The 14194-nt window shown below is 42.0% G+C and overlaps 4 protein-coding genes across 6 annotated transcripts; 2 read left to right on the top strand and 2 right to left on the bottom strand.

Annotated features, from left to right (window-relative positions):
• Positions 1-672: 672 nt before the first annotated feature.
• On the bottom strand, positions 673-2317 carry LOC115688132 (pentatricopeptide repeat-containing protein At2g36730-like). Its single transcript, XM_030613873.2, has one exon. The coding sequence runs from the start codon at positions 2277-2279 to the stop codon at positions 729-731; it is 1551 nt and encodes a 516-aa protein (XP_030469733.1). The 5' UTR covers positions 2280-2317; the 3' UTR covers positions 673-728.
• Positions 2318-4778: 2461 nt separating this feature from the next.
• Positions 4779-5589, top strand: LOC130138598 (ATP-dependent zinc metalloprotease FTSH 6, chloroplastic-like). The gene has a single exon (XM_056313064.1). It carries the CDS (start codon positions 5107-5109, stop codon positions 5587-5589), a length of 483 nt encoding a protein of 160 aa, XP_056169039.1. The 5' UTR covers positions 4779-5106.
• An 841-nt stretch (positions 5590-6430) lies between these two features.
• LOC115688130 (ATP-dependent zinc metalloprotease FTSH 6, chloroplastic) lies at positions 6431-8799 on the top strand. Of its 2 annotated transcripts, none has more exons than XM_056313345.1 (5): positions 6431-6592; positions 6776-7313; positions 7545-7858; positions 7949-8189; positions 8292-8799. In XM_056313345.1, the coding sequence occupies exons 1-5, from the start codon at positions 6453-6455 to the stop codon at positions 8631-8633; spliced, it is 1575 nt and encodes a 524-aa protein (XP_056169320.1). In that variant the 5' UTR covers positions 6431-6452; the 3' UTR covers positions 8634-8799. The 2 variants fall into 2 exon arrangements, with proteins under 2 accessions (XP_056169320.1, XP_030469731.2); XM_030613871.2 differs by having other exon boundaries at positions 6773-7313.
• A 667-nt stretch (positions 8800-9466) lies between these two features.
• Positions 9467-13835, bottom strand: LOC115688156 (casein kinase 1-like protein HD16). Of its 2 annotated transcripts, none has more exons than XM_056313420.1 (16): positions 13421-13835; positions 12951-13082; positions 12787-12863; positions 12616-12691; positions 12470-12522; positions 12297-12368; positions 11799-11893; positions 11638-11704; positions 11423-11555; positions 11118-11339; positions 10897-11009; positions 10604-10778; positions 10345-10435; positions 10102-10259; positions 9826-10014; positions 9467-9743 (listed from the first exon to the last, which is right to left on the bottom strand). In XM_056313420.1, the coding sequence occupies exons 1-16, from the start codon at positions 13556-13558 to the stop codon at positions 9684-9686; spliced, it is 1851 nt and encodes a 616-aa protein (XP_056169395.1). In that variant the 5' UTR covers positions 13559-13835; the 3' UTR covers positions 9467-9683. The 2 variants fall into 2 exon arrangements, with proteins under 2 accessions (XP_056169395.1, XP_056169397.1); XM_056313422.1 differs by having other exon boundaries at positions 11423-11552; positions 13421-13833.
• Between the last annotated feature and the right edge of the window lie 359 nt (positions 13836-14194).

Below are 14194 nucleotides of genomic sequence, written 5' to 3'. Positions count from 1 at the left end.
AGGCCATACAATGATTTCACCAATTTACAGACTTTCCTTTCTTGTCCTGGAACTATAAAACCCTCAGGTTGTTCCATGTAGATTTCTTCATCCAAATCACCATTTAGGAAAGCTGTTTTTACATCCATTTGATGTACTTCGAGATTTCGCAATGCTGCAATTGCAAGTATCATCCTAATGGAAGTTATTCTCGTCACAGGAGAATAAGTATCGAAGTAATCTAAGCCTTCTCGTTGTTTGTATCCTTTGATCACAAGTCTGGCTTTGTACTTATCAACAGTGCAAAATGCAGAGAGAGTTTTTAAAACCAGAGGAAGAATGATTTCGATAAAAAGGAACAGAGGGGAGAGCAATTCGGGAATAATAACGGCCGATTAATTCTGCAGGCCCACTTTTCGGTACGCGGGATGTGCGCTCGCGCCCAAGTTTCAACTTGTCGGGCGTCGGATTTGCACCCCCCCTGCGCCTGCGCGCGAGGCAGAGAGTTTGTGCTATGATAATTACCACTTCAAATAAGTGTAACTGTATATAAAGCATTCCATAGCCTTCTTTCATTTCCGATGTGGGAATAGTATTTTTCCACTTCCCACTTCCAACTCAAGGGTGTTCTTTGAGCATCAATTTCTCATTCATTCACCCATTAATTTATCCCATATTTCCAACAAACAGGACAATGGAAATAGAGTTTATAGATGACTTCCATTGGCTAGCTGAGAAGGCAACTAAAGTTACCATTCATTGACCATTTTCATGTGCAGGCTTAGATCATCAAGCATATGAAAAGTATCTTCATAACCATCCCGAGAATCATTCCCAGAATAGAACTTATAAACAGAGCCGCCTAACTCGACACAACTCTCCCCAGCTATCTTCTTTACCCCTTTGTTCTTCATGTCTCTCCTTGTTTTTGCCGCTTTTTCCCACATCCCAGCCTCAGCATACATGTTTGCAACCATAATGAAATTCCCGCCCCGTCTCGGCTCCAATTCAAGCAGCCTCTTCTGAACTTCACTGCCCAGCCCACTTTTGTCCTCAACGTCGTGAATGCTGCTTGCACTGAGCAATGTCCTCCATACTACTGAGTCAGCCTCAATTGGCATCCTTGTTATAAAAGAATAAGCCTCTCCGAGACGCCCAGCACGACCCAGAATATCTGCCATAGCACCATAATGTACCATCATTGGTTTAATCCCATGAACATACTGCATTTCGTGGAAGTACTTATATCCCTCATCCACCAGTCCCGCATGGCTACAGGCACAGAGAACTCCAAGGAAGGTCACATAGTTCGGGCGTACAGATGTACTCTCCATCATGTTCGAAAAGAGCCGGAGGGCTTCATTAGCAAAGCCATGTTGGGCTAGCCCCAGGATCATTGCACTCCAAGTCCACACATTTCTCGCTCCCATTCGGTCAAAAACGAAACTAGCGCACCAAACAGCGCCGCACTTTGCATACATGTCAACAAGGGCAGTACCCAACTGGCAGTTCAAAACCATGCCTCTTTCAATCACTTGGGAATGGACCCATTTGCCCAAGCTCAAGTTGCCCAGCTCGACACAAGCAGAGAGCACAACCACCATTGTGGTCTCATCTGGCTCAAATCCGCAGTTCCTCATCTCCACAAAGTATCCAATCCCATCAGCCAAACGCGAATTCTCGATGCAGGCAGTCAGAACAGCATTCCAAGAAACGACTGTTCTCATGGACATTCCATCAAACACCTTACATGCGTTCGAGATCTTCTTGCAGGATCCGTAAAAGCTAATCAAAGCATTCTGAACATAAACGTTACTCTCCACACCAAACTTACAAACCTCGCCATGAACTTGCCTGCCCTGGCGCAGCACCGCGAGAGCCGCGCACGACTTCAAGACGAAAGGGAAAGTGTGCTCGTTGGGACTAATCCCACCACGCCGCATTCCAAGATACACCCGCAACGCGTCCCTCGACGAATCACTCGACGCGAAACCCCTGATCAGGATGTTCCACGACGAGGGCGCCGACATCTCCGCGTGCTCGACCAGTAGCCGAGCGTAGCTCAGGCATTTGGTGGAGGGAGGCAGAGAGCAGAGCCGGACGAGTTCGCGGGCGAGAAAGACGTCGCCGAGGAGGCCAGAGGCCAGTACCTGGGCGTGGATCTGAGCGATGTGCTTGGCGGAAGAAGAGAGGTTCAAGAATGCGATCAGCTTGTGCTTTATGGAGGCGAAATTTGAATTGCAGTTGAGGATCTTTGCCGGGAAGATGGTGCTGGGGGTCGGTTTCGGGAGGGGAACCATGCATGCATTTGGGTTGGGCCTAATGTCAGAACAGAGAGAGCAAAGAGACGTCGATACTTTTGGGGTTCCAGTTGGGCATTTGCCATATGAAGCGCTCCATTGGGCTTCTTCGCCCGGTTTAATAATTCAAACCTCAAAAAAGTATGAACGATACGTATTTGCGTATTAATCTTTAGGGTTAATATCACAAAAAGTCTTAAACTAATACACTTGTAACAAATTTATCCCAAATCATTTTTTTTTACATACACCTGTGATAAATTTACCCCGCGTAAGTTTCCGTTAAATTTTGCTGTCGAATTTTAATGTCGAAACTTATGCGTTGTAAAATTTAGATTATGAAAAAGTCAAAAGTAAAAATCCATGCAGCTCAAGATATTTCATTTTCCTAGCATAGTGCTTCATCAGCTTGCTAGCACGTAGGCAAATGATGGGGCTCATCCAAAATTTGTTTTTCCTTTTCCATTTTTTTTGGCTAGACTAGACACACTTTTCACCCAAATTAAAAAATTCGTTTGTGCTGCATGGTTTCTAATTTCTTTATTTTTTTTCCCTAAACAGCACACATATTGCAGGTTCAACTCCCACGCTCTGCAAGAAGGGAGAGTGAGTTGATAGTTAGAATATGACAAGACAAAAAAAAAAAAAAAAGTCAGACGTATGTATTACTTTTAAAGGATGATATGGTACTTGTTTATTTAGTCTGTCCTTGTTTATTTAGTCTGTTCTAGGGTGATAGAATATCTAATTTAATTATCCTATTTGATTTATTATGCAAATCACTTATTTTCCCAAATAATAATTGCTGCAGCCTTGACAGGTAGCGAGAGGTTTATTGGTTTTTTCCCCTAGCCTTTTCAAATGCATTAATCTTAATGCAATGCGATATGTATAATTAACAGATATTTCTTAAAAAAATACATTATCATCCTTTACAATTAGGATTTTAGATAAATTGAAAACTCTTTCCTGTTGAAAATATCTTTTAAATTATGTTTTACCACTTGATCCAACCGCGAGTGTGTTTGGCTTGCTGCTGCTCTCCCATCTCATTGGGGACTAGACCCAGTGTAATACCGAATTGCAAATTATTATTTGTTTTACTAATATTGCTTTTTCGATTGACAAAATTACTAAAAGAATTCATGTAAAGTAACATATAAGTATAATTAAGACTTTTTCTTATCATAATTAATTTGATAAATTAATGATACATTTTCTGATAAATGGAATACTGAGGTGAATTCAGCTTTATTGACTACCATGTCAAATTACATTCATATTACTTTGATGTTACAATATATAGTCTTAAATGCATTAATATTAGATAGAGTGTGGGGAAAATAAAGTTATGTTTGTCCAACAAATGTAAGGAGGTAAATAGACCTTTACAGTTTAATATGATGTGGCTCAAATCACAGAACTCCATTTTACCCATTTTACTCTTTTTACTCGAGAAAACAGACATGGCCTTTAGAATTTTCTTTTACGATTGTTTGTCACTTGATAAAAATAATTTATTTCCCATTATAGCTGACTACCAAATGAAAAATCAGAAGAACAATTTCATGGGCCAATTAGTTTTGTTAACTAATACATCAAAGTGTAAGTAAATTAATAATTTACGCAATTAACATCCATGTACTATTCTTGTACATTTGTTATGTCCAAGTTGGATGATTAGGTTTCTTTGTCTACTTTGTGGAGAAGAAGCTTTCTGTTGGCGCGGCTCAACCACCGAACAATGTTTTGCTCGCTCTTCTAATATCATATTATATCATGTTAATCAACCGATGTGTAGAACGTTTGAATGAAAATAATAGCCCAATGCTCCTTCGATGAACATTCCATTGCAGGTGTGTGGAACCGTTTATGATAATGGGAAGAGGGAGTAGTTGCATCGTTCCCCTCTCCTCGCCTTTCAATTCACAGAAGAAAAAAAAGATTAGAGCATAATTCCTAAAGTAGATTTTTCCATTGTTAGTGTACTAAACATCTTTTTTTGAAAATGAAAAATACATTGCAATTAAACAGACATAATGATTGAGTGTTTACCAAAAGTGTTTGATCAGGATACTAAAATTTTATATTTGAATCACGACTCTCTTATCCAAAGTTGTTTTGGGTACTACATCCGCAGCTTGCGGGTAGAGTCTTCTGCGATAGACATGGATCGCATGGTTTAATTGTACTCATAAAGATTAATTGAGTTTAGAAAGTCCAAATACATTATTCTTACAAAACACAAAAATGGTAAAATGTTTGCGGTCCTTAATAATTTGGAGTAACGAAAGTTAAGCCACGATATGGGCACATTACGTGGCACAGGCCCATCTGGCATATGCTCTGAACCTGATAAAGAGGATCCAAAAGAGAAGTGTCAATCCGCCACTTCTGCTTTTCCAAGTGTACGGTTCGAGTTCGTGAGGAGAAAAAAGATATCTCTCCCCATGTCTTCTTGTGTCCCCCATTCGCCCCATTTATCTCCACAGGACTCCTCGACAGCTCAAGTCACGAAAATTTGTCAAATCAAACGACATTTTCATTCAATAACTTCCAGAGGCTAAGTCAATCTTCCAGGCACTTCCCGAACGAGAACGAAAACGAAAACTAGGAAACAAAACATGCCCTGAAGAAGAAGAAGAAGAAGAATCCAAGTTTTTAAGTGCTGGAAACATCTCCAGCGTTGCTCAACCTATTTATACATACAGAGCTAATCGCATGTGATCTCACCCAATTGTCACTTGACTCTTGTTCAAAGGTTTCGAGTTCCGAAGAAGAACACGAAAAGCTTGCTCTCAGCTGATCTGAAGTTCGACAGAAGAGAATGTCGCCTGCTCTGTCCCTGTCTCTCTCTCGCCTACCTCTGTGCAAATCCCAAGACGGCATCCCCAAGGCGAGCCAGCATCCCCGGGTCAGCTCCACGAGCCGAAACCCATGTCAGAAATCTCCTTCCGACACTATCGTCGGCAGGAGGAAGCTGTTCGCAGCTGCTGCTTCGACGGGTCTAGGGCTAGGAACTTCTGTTCTTGGGCCTGCAAGAGCGGAGCCCCAGAGCCCGATCGAGTCCGCCTCGAGCAGGATGTCCTACACCACGTTCTTGCAGTACTTGGACGAAGGTGCGGTGAGGAAGGTGGACTTGTTCGAGAATGGGACCGTCGCGATTACGGAGATCTTCGACCCCGCCCTGGACAAGGTCCAAAGGGTGAAGGTTCAGCTGCCGGGGCTCCCCCAGGAGCTGCTCAGGAAGATGAAGGACAAGAACGTGGACTTCGCAGCTCAACCTGTTAAAAATATGTCTCGAGTTTGAGCCCAAAGCGAAATCTAAATATTCCGAATTGGATATTTTGCGGATCTTCAAAACCGAGAAAAAAGGAAATATTTGAAATTCACTTTCCTAATGCACATTGGAGTCCTTGTTCTCAAATTGGAAAGTCCACATGAATTTTATGTTGAACTTTGACTCGGTCAATGTGTTAGAAGAAAGAAAGAATATTATACTTTCCTAATTCTTGTGGAATTCACGGCCAGAAGTGGAAAGAGGAAATAAAATAAAAGGAAAGAAAAGCATGGCTGGATTTGTTTCCTGATCCTAATCTGCGTGGACTTCTTTTGTTGACCAACATGGGACTTCCTGATATATATGTTTCCTGTTGAAGTTGGACTTCTTGTCCTGAAGCGCCTTTCCATGAGTGCTTGTGTGCCGTGGCCATTGTTGATGCGTGCAGAGCTGGTCTTTGTGTCGTCCATGTCCAGTGAAGAGAAGTCTTGAAGCGCCGCGGTTGACGTCGAGTGCTTGGCGTGGGTTTATCTCACTGGGATTTTGTTCGCGGAATTACACCAAGAACTCAAGTGTTCGTAGCGATTAAATCTTGTGTTAAGATTTGTGTACAATTCTTTTGCGAGATTGAGAGATTATTTCGTGAGGAATCGTGGGGCTAAACACTACGTGAGTTATTGGGTGTAATTGGGGCTTGGGAAATACTTAGAGTGTTTGAGTGACTCGAGTGTAGTTGTAATCTCCGTTGTATCGCTTGATCTATAGTGGAATTCCGTGCTGCTCTCCCCGTGGACGTAGGTCACTACGACCGAACCACGTAAATCTGGTGTCCGATTTATTTTCTTATTCTATCAATTTTATTATTCGATCGCTTGGCTTCCGCAACACAACCTATGGAGGTCAGCACGTGGCCAGCGATCCTTGATCTGTTAGGGAACTTGGCTTTCCCGATGATACTCCTAGGGAGTTTGCTGTTGAGGAGCTCGTCTTCAAACAGTCCTGCAGGACCCAATTTGCCCTTCGGACTTGGAAGGTATGAAAAATCAGCAAAATCCTAGCTAACTTTATATGTATTGACTCAAGTCGGTAATACTAGTACGATATTTGTTGAGAAAATTGATTCCTGCGAACTTTGTAAGCACTCTTTATCAGTTTAAACGTCTTGATACAATTTTTTATAAATCTCACTTGTTCATCCATGTTTATGAAAAAGAAGCAAGGCCAAGTTTCAGATGGAACCGAACACAGGAATCACATTTGACGACGTGGCCGGGGTCGATGAGGCGAAGCAGGACTTCCAGGAGATTGTGGAGTTCTTAAGGACGCTAGAGAAGTTCGCGGCCGTGGGGGCAAGGATCCCCAAAGGAGTTCTTCTAGTGGGGCCACCAGGGACGGGGAAGACCTTGTTGGCCAAGGCGATTGCAGGAGAAGCTGGGGTCCCTTTCTTTTCGCTGTCCGGTTCAGAGTTCATCGAGATGTTTGTCGGGGTAGGCGCTTCGAGGGTGCGAGACCTGTTCAACAAGGCGAAGGCGAATTCGCCTTGCTTGGTCTTCATTGATGAGATTGATGCTGTCGGGAGGCAGAGAGGAACTGGCATTGGAGGAGGAAATGATGAAAGAGAGCAAACACTGAATCAGTTGCTCACCGAGATGGATGGTTTTAGCGGGAACAGTGGAGTGATCGTCATCGCGGCAACGAATCGTCCCGAAATCCTCGATTCTGCCTTGCTCAGGCCAGGAAGGTTTGACAGACAGGTAAATCCTGACATTTGTTTGTGATATATCAGTTTCTGAGTCGCGCACATCAGTTTTGAGTCATCCCACGTTACACTGAACTTCGATAACCTAATGAACCGAAAAAAAAATTGGCACGGACACAACATGTTAAATCAAACGGCTACCTATCCGTTGAATCTTTTGGAAACACTTTTGACATTAATTTGTTTGATTCGAAGGCTACTGAAACCTTACATTGTGCCTGAGCAGGTAAGTGTTGGACTACCAGATATAAGGGGAAGGGAAGAGATACTGAAGGTACACAGCAAAAATAAGAAGCTAGATAAGGATGTATCTCTCGGTGTGATTGCCATGCGAACGCCGGGATTCAGTGGCGCTGACTTGGCGAATCTGATGAATGAGGCCGCCATTCTTGCTGGGAGGAGAGGCAAAGACAAGATCACGATGAAGGAGGTCGACGACTCGATTGACCGCATCGTGGCTGGAATGGAAGGAACCAAGATGGTGGATGGAAAGAGCAAAATGTTGGTCGCATATCACGAAGTCGGGCACGCTATCTGCGTGTAAGTACATCAACAGAGCTTGTTACCTTTTTAGGACTAATCCTTTCACTAGTCGTCTATTCAACAATTTTAATATGCTCTCTTTTGCAGGACATTGACACCAGGACATGACCCGGTACAGAAAGTCACTCTAATACCCAGAGGCCAAGCTCGCGGTCTCACGTGGTTTTTGCCCGGTGAAGATCCTACCCTCATCTCCAAACAGCAGTTATTTGCTAGAATTGTTGCAGGTCTAGGTGGCCAAGCCGCTGAGGAAGTCATATTCGGAGAACCAGAAATCACCACCAGCGCAGCTGGAGACTTGCAACAAATCACTCAGATAGCAAGACAGGTTTGCTTAAAAGAAATTCTTTGACTGACTCGAAACAAAACATAAACTAATCTATGAAACATAGATGATAAACTTTTTTTTTTCTCATTTTCTGCAATGCAGATGGTAACAACGTATGGTATGTCCGAAATTGGGCCATGGGTGTTGATCGATCCAACAGTACAAAGCAGCGATGTAGTCCTGAGGATGCTATCTAGGAATTCCATGTCAGAGAAGCTCGCGGAGGACATCGACTCATCTGTCAAGAACATCATTGACAATGCATATGAGATCGCAAAGGCACATATAAAGAACAACCGGGAGGCCATGGACAAGATAGTGGATCTGCTTCTGGAGAAAGAGACACTTACAGGAGATGAATTCAGAGTGATACTTTCGGAATTTACAGATGTTTCAATCAACAACACAAAGAGGACTCCTGCTAGGGAGATGATTGAGGTCTAGGAAACACAATTATAGTTGTACATTAGCAGAGTGAAAAGAAATTTAAATATGTACTCTGACTAGAGGATTGTATAAATAACAAGGTCTAGTTTTTTTACATGGAAAAGAGAGTTTTACTGTGTCTTGCTAATTGATATTGCGACAATTTACTCATTTGATTGCTGCATCCTGCCAAAATTCTCACGCGTGAATGTCTTACTGCTCCAAAAGATATTATCAATTGCACCGAGACATCGAATTCTAATGCAAGTGGAAGATGAAACTAGGAAGTTATCTCTTTTTTGATCTTTGACTTCGTTGGAGAACAACTTATTGGCCAATCAGAAGGATGTTGGAGTTAAATGATCAGGTTCCCTACATTCTCCAAAGAGAGAATCTATATTTTATATCTATGTCTAGCAAATTTCTTTTCATTTTAGAGCAACGAGGCAGAAATATAATTACCTAAAGTCCCAAGAGATGTGATTGGAACTGCAGCCATATTTCAAACCAAAATTGCAAGGATACTTACGAAAGAAACAAGCCAGTTATCGCAACACAAACGGTGAACAAGGTCAAAAAATCTCCTTGGAATATAACAATACACTGCTTCTGCATGTTTGAAACTCGTCCTCTATGAAGAACTGAAAATGCCAGTGCGTCTGCCCGGGGTTATGTTGATTTTGAATATGCAGTGAATACGCACATGCATTTATGTATGTACTTTGCTGTGATGCTACCTGTTTAAAACAAATGTTGCATGTGATGAAGCATAATCCATCATTCTAATACCCGGGCTCTGTTGCTTATTATATGCTTGGGAAGTTTAAAAAGAGAAACAAGAAAGAACAAAATGATCAACGTCACAATGTCTAAAGCTTTACCACAGGCAATCATTAAAGAAAGCGGTAACTATTCACTCATACAATTCTGTACATGATTGATCCGTGTCCAATGACTTGTCAAACCTCGGCTCCTAAAAGTAAGGCGAAAAAGATATGAGATGCTGCTCACTTTATCACACGAGTCACCCACGAAAGCACCAGTCATGTGCGTAGAATTCTTGGGAATCTAAGATAGGGTTCGACTATAGCACATGGAAGAAATATAGTAATCCCTCGCCCACATCTCCTGCAAAAATGAGAATATAAGCTCCATGAAGCGAAGCTAATGCAACCAATTTGATGGTGTTGAAAATAGCCGAATTAATCACCTGAGTTCCGCTCACGGGGAAATTGGACGTTAGGAGTGTCTCTTGCTTTACACTTGCTGGTGCTTCTCCAGTAATACTGAAGACAAAAGCAATCTGATCCGAACTAGCCGCGACCGAAGTGATATGATAGCCTTGCTTCTGCCTTTCAAGGATGCCTTCAGCCGGATACTGGAAGTCTATCTCTACAACCTTAATTTAGCACAAGAAAACGAATCAGGAACTTGCAGGTTCACACAAAACTAAAAGGGAATCTTGAAGTTGGAAGTATCTATGAACCTGGTGAGAAAATCCAGCTCCATTGGAAGTAACAACAGCCCATTTGCTCCCAGAAGAGGCCATGGCAGTGACGTGGAAACCTTCTGCCCACTGTCTCTTAATCCACTCGAAAGGGAATGTAGCACTGACCTCAAGATGCTGCCGCAGATAACGGGTCCCTGCATTTGATGGGTTGAGAAAAACTTGTGAAAATGGTATGGTACCATGTCATCAGAAGTTGATATTAGGCATTCATCCACCTACCCTTGGACATTACAACATATGATCTGTGATCGTCTGCTCCGGCTATTGCAGTGATCTGGTAGCTCTTCAGCCAATGTGCCTGAATCCACTCCTTAAAACATTGAAAAACGCTGTTAAGTACCCCCTAATCGAGAATGCCATTGTTGAGTGGTTGATGCATTGGTTGAATGCGTTATGCATTATCAGAATGAATAGTAACATGGAACTATTGGATCTACATAGTACAAGAATGTCCTAAGTAGAGCTGCTGAAATGCAACCTGGGGAAGAAATTCGGGTGAAAGATAACGAGTTTGAGCAGTGAAGCCAGTGCCGTTGTCCATTATCAGGGTCCACGAATTTGAGCAAAAAGCCACACTACTGACAAACATTCCATTTACACATACCTTCTCGGCTTCTAAGGGCAGGTTCAAATCATGAGCATTAGTGTAAAACCTGCAAGAAAAGGGACGGATGAGATGAAAAACTCCATTTGTATTTACCATGAAGTAAGTGAAGAAAAAAGTCAATGTACCAAAGCAGAAGAAAATTCTGACAACAGTTAAGTCCTTACCTTTGCTTCATGGGTAGATGCGCATCATAATTGACAATCCATTGCGATACACTCAACCCCGTTCGTACTTGTAGCTTATCTTCTTCAGCTAGGGGAACTCCCTTATTTGCTACCTGGCAAATGAATGTTGCAGCAAAGAGAAAAGTATGGCTCAATTAGAGGACGAGATCCTATCAGATATTTATACCAGCATCTACTGATTTTCTGAGAGGAATAGGCACCTCCTGAGCAACATGAAGACGACTAAAGGGCCAGATGTATAGATTTGGACCGATGCTCCCATGGAAAAGAGAAATGTATCTTGTATAGTTTGGTTCTTCATCGAATTTCAAGCTAAACACGAGCTCAGCGAATCGCAGGAAAGGCTCAGGACAATTGTGACACAGAGTTCCTGGAGGAGTGGCCATCTTTTGCTTGCAAGCAAGGAGAGAGCTATCCCTACCCTGAATCAGCCATGGCAGTTAAGGGATAGACAGACGCACAAGCTTCTAAAGAAACATCATAATCTTCGCTGGTTCTAGCAAACCTTGTATTCTTGCCAAGGCAAACGACCAGAGATAAACTTAACAAGCATGTAAGCCAGGGACTCCAGGTCGTCTCTTCTGCTACTTGTTCTGCCAAGATGAGCATGTACACTTGCGAACCAAGTTGTTCCTCTGCTGTAAGCAGTAAATTAGTGCACGCAAGTGATTTCACATAGGGGGGATTCAATAGAGGAGGTTAAGATCATTTCCAGTGCACCTGAAACAAGATGGAGTTTGATCGTACTTAACGTGTGAACCAGTGGAATTATCTAGCCATCTTCTAGCTGCAAGATCGTAAATGACAAAAGAATAATGAGATGGTCGAATCTTTCTTTTTTTTTTTCTCTTTTTCAATCGATTATGCAAATCAGCCATAACCTAATCCAAGATCGGTCAGATACAGTTTTTTATCTTCAGGAGTTCCCGGAGGACCAAGCAAAAAGTTACCAGGTTTGATATCCCCATGAATGTACCTGTCAGGAAAAGAAGCATAAATAAACAACATAATCAAACCTGGCACTAGCAGGTAACTGATCTGTGGCAGTTATCATACAATTGTACAAACCCAAGATGACTGTTGTTTACTCATTGAATCTCCATAATCGGTCCTAAGAACAAAAAGATCATATCATTGGGCTTTCAGGGATTTTAATGTCTCCATTAAGGGGAATCTTTTGGAATGCGAATTCTGTTACTACATGGACAGAACCAGAGTTGCTACAAACAAAACCGAAACAGTAAAAGCTGCCACAGAAAAACTTCTCCCAAATATGAGAAGCTATCAGAAAGCACAAGTCTTTGAAATTGTCTGTTTGACCATTAAATTAAGAACAAAGTCACACTGTGAAAGGAAATCGGAAGCCAATCAGCCATTACCCTTTAGAGTGCAGTTTCTCGAGTATAGAAATTGCTTCAACAGCAACACAAGCAACCACTGCCAATCGATTGCTGAATTAAAGAATAAAAGAGAGAAAATTAGGAAGGCGTAGAATCTGATAAAATGTCCAAACATTGAAAAGAAACGGTAGACACTTCTTGAGGAAACGTACTCTGGACTGTTTTGCATCAGGACATGTAAGTTCTGTCCAAGCAAATCCATGACCTGCATACGTAAAGCAGATCCTAGAAATCGTAAGCACGTCAACATCAATCTTCGAGAATGCAAAAGTCTCCGATTTTAAGGGAATGCACATACCATGACATTATAGTCCCTTTGTTGCTCCTTGTAGTGTACTCGTGGAAGCGAAATGCCATGATCGTTACCCAGATCACTGTTCAACATGCCAAACACAGATGTAACATACAGCACGCAGGCATTCACTCAATATAGTGCGCGCTAAATATGCAACAATTTGAAATGTCTCACTCATAAGCTTTCCACTCAGGAGGGATTCCATCTTCACGTCCTTTGTGGGCTTTTCTAAGCTCGAATTTTATGGCTACCTAGATTGTGCGCATTAATCATGTAAGCGACTGGCGCAAATATAGCACTTGAGAATGAAAATGAGAAGATAGAGCTCAGAGGTCTACCTCTACCGCTCCCAGACCAATTTGACCGATTGCAGCCGAAGGACCAACAGGTTGACCGACACAAACTTGTCCAGAGGATCCCTTTCCCAGTGTTTCTTTTATTCTGTACACTAGAGAATCACCAACCTGAACCTGATAGAGTAAAAATCCTCAGCACGTACAGTTTTGGCACCAGCTATATCCAAACTAACTAAAAGTCTTTACAACTATCAATAACATGGACTCGATGCGACACATGGAGTTTTTAGATGGAGGATCAAAAGCACTTATCTAACGTCTCTCATATGATAAAATTGCAAGAAAATTTGCTAGAAATGACAAGAATCTGCAAATCTTCTCCGTTTTCTACCCCCATCTTCTTGTTCAATTCTATGCTCGTTGAATCCCCAGCAAGGTATACAGAGTTCCGACCATCAAAAACGAAGAAAAGATTATGCATGCTCCAAGAACAATCGAGAACAGTCAAGTACCTCCTCTGGAATCGGAGGAAGGTTGCCCTGAGTCCGACTTTGAAGCCCCTCGTCTCCTATACGACTATCGAGATCAGAATCTTCGGTAGCCATCTTCTCTTTGATGTGATCTCGACCGCTCTGGAACTGCATCGCCATCTTCTTCACCGGCCTCTCAACCTTGTCCGATCTCCACAGTATCTCCGTTCTTTCTCGTGAACAAACCGTGCGCGCTGTGGAGTTCTTGGGAGATGCGAGAGATGGAATGGGAAAAACAGAGTGATCTGTTTCTTTTGTGAATAAGGCTTTCGGTTTATATGAAGGAAGGAGAGAGGAGGTTTGGTCAGCGGGCAAGCGGGAGGGAGCGAGAGGAGAGTCGTTGAATCTGTTTTTGACGGTTACTTTTGGCGCGCTCAGGTGCGAATGCGGGCAAAATGCCGTTGGTTCAGTTGATGGCGAATGGTTAAATGACACGTGGATTATCGTTTTTATATATTTCAAGAGGTGTAGTAATTAGTGTGGTTCCGACTTTTTTTTTTTCTTTTTTTCTTATAACTTTCGTTTAAAACAAATCCTACCGAATAAAAGTTTTCATAGAGAATTATCTAAAATCAAATATAAGAATAATTTTTCATGGTACTTTTTAAGTGAATTATTTAGTATTGTCAATGTGATTGTAATCTAACAAAAAATTCATCATTGGACAAAACATAAGTAAAAGGGACATTAAAAATAAAATTTAGAGGATACACTCCTTAAATAATTCCTCGAGCGACAATAATAACACAAGCATAA

The sequence above is a fragment of the Syzygium oleosum genome, unplaced genomic scaffold (genome assembly GCF_021117445.2).
Source record: "Syzygium oleosum isolate NSW1041296 unplaced genomic scaffold, Sole_v2.1 Sole_v2.07, whole genome shotgun sequence".
NCBI lineage: Eukaryota > Viridiplantae > Streptophyta > Magnoliopsida > Myrtales > Myrtaceae > Syzygium > Syzygium oleosum.
The sequence above is the reverse complement of the archived record's forward strand: the minus strand, read 5'-3'. Positions and strand labels throughout refer to the sequence as shown.

What these genes read in the sequence shown, in the direction of transcription:
- LOC115688132 (XM_030613873.2), bottom strand. Translation starts at nt 2,279, where the DNA reads ATGGTTCCCCTCCCGAAACCGACCCCCAGCACCATCTTCCCGGCAAAG.
- LOC130138598 (XM_056313064.1), top strand. Translation starts at nt 5,107, where the DNA reads ATGTCGCCTGCTCTGTCCCTGTCTCTCTCTCGCCTACCTCTGTGCAAA.
- LOC115688130 (XM_030613871.2), top strand. Translation starts at nt 6,453, where the DNA reads ATGGAGGTCAGCACGTGGCCAGCGATCCTTGATCTGTTAGGGAACTTG. An exon ending in CAGGAAGGTTTGACAGACAG is followed by an intron (nt 7,314 to 7,544) that starts GTAAATCCTGAC and finishes GTGCCTGAGCAG; the next exon opens with GTAAGTGTTGGACTACCAGA. An exon ending in GTCGGGCACGCTATCTGCGT is followed by an intron (nt 7,859 to 7,948) that starts GTAAGTACATCA and finishes TCTCTTTTGCAG; the next exon opens with GACATTGACACCAGGACATG.
- LOC115688156 (XM_056313420.1), bottom strand. Translation starts at nt 13,558, where the DNA reads ATGGCGATGCAGTTCCAGAGCGGTCGAGATCACATCAAAGAGAAGATG. An exon ending in AAAGGGACTATAATGTCATG is followed by an intron (nt 12,523 to 12,615) that starts GTATGTGCATTC and finishes TTACGTATGCAG; the next exon opens with GTCATGGATTTGCTTGGACA. An exon ending in ATATGTTGTAATGTCCAAGG is followed by an intron (nt 10,260 to 10,344) that starts GTAGGTGGATGA and finishes CATCAAATGCAG; the next exon opens with GGACCCGTTATCTGCGGCAG.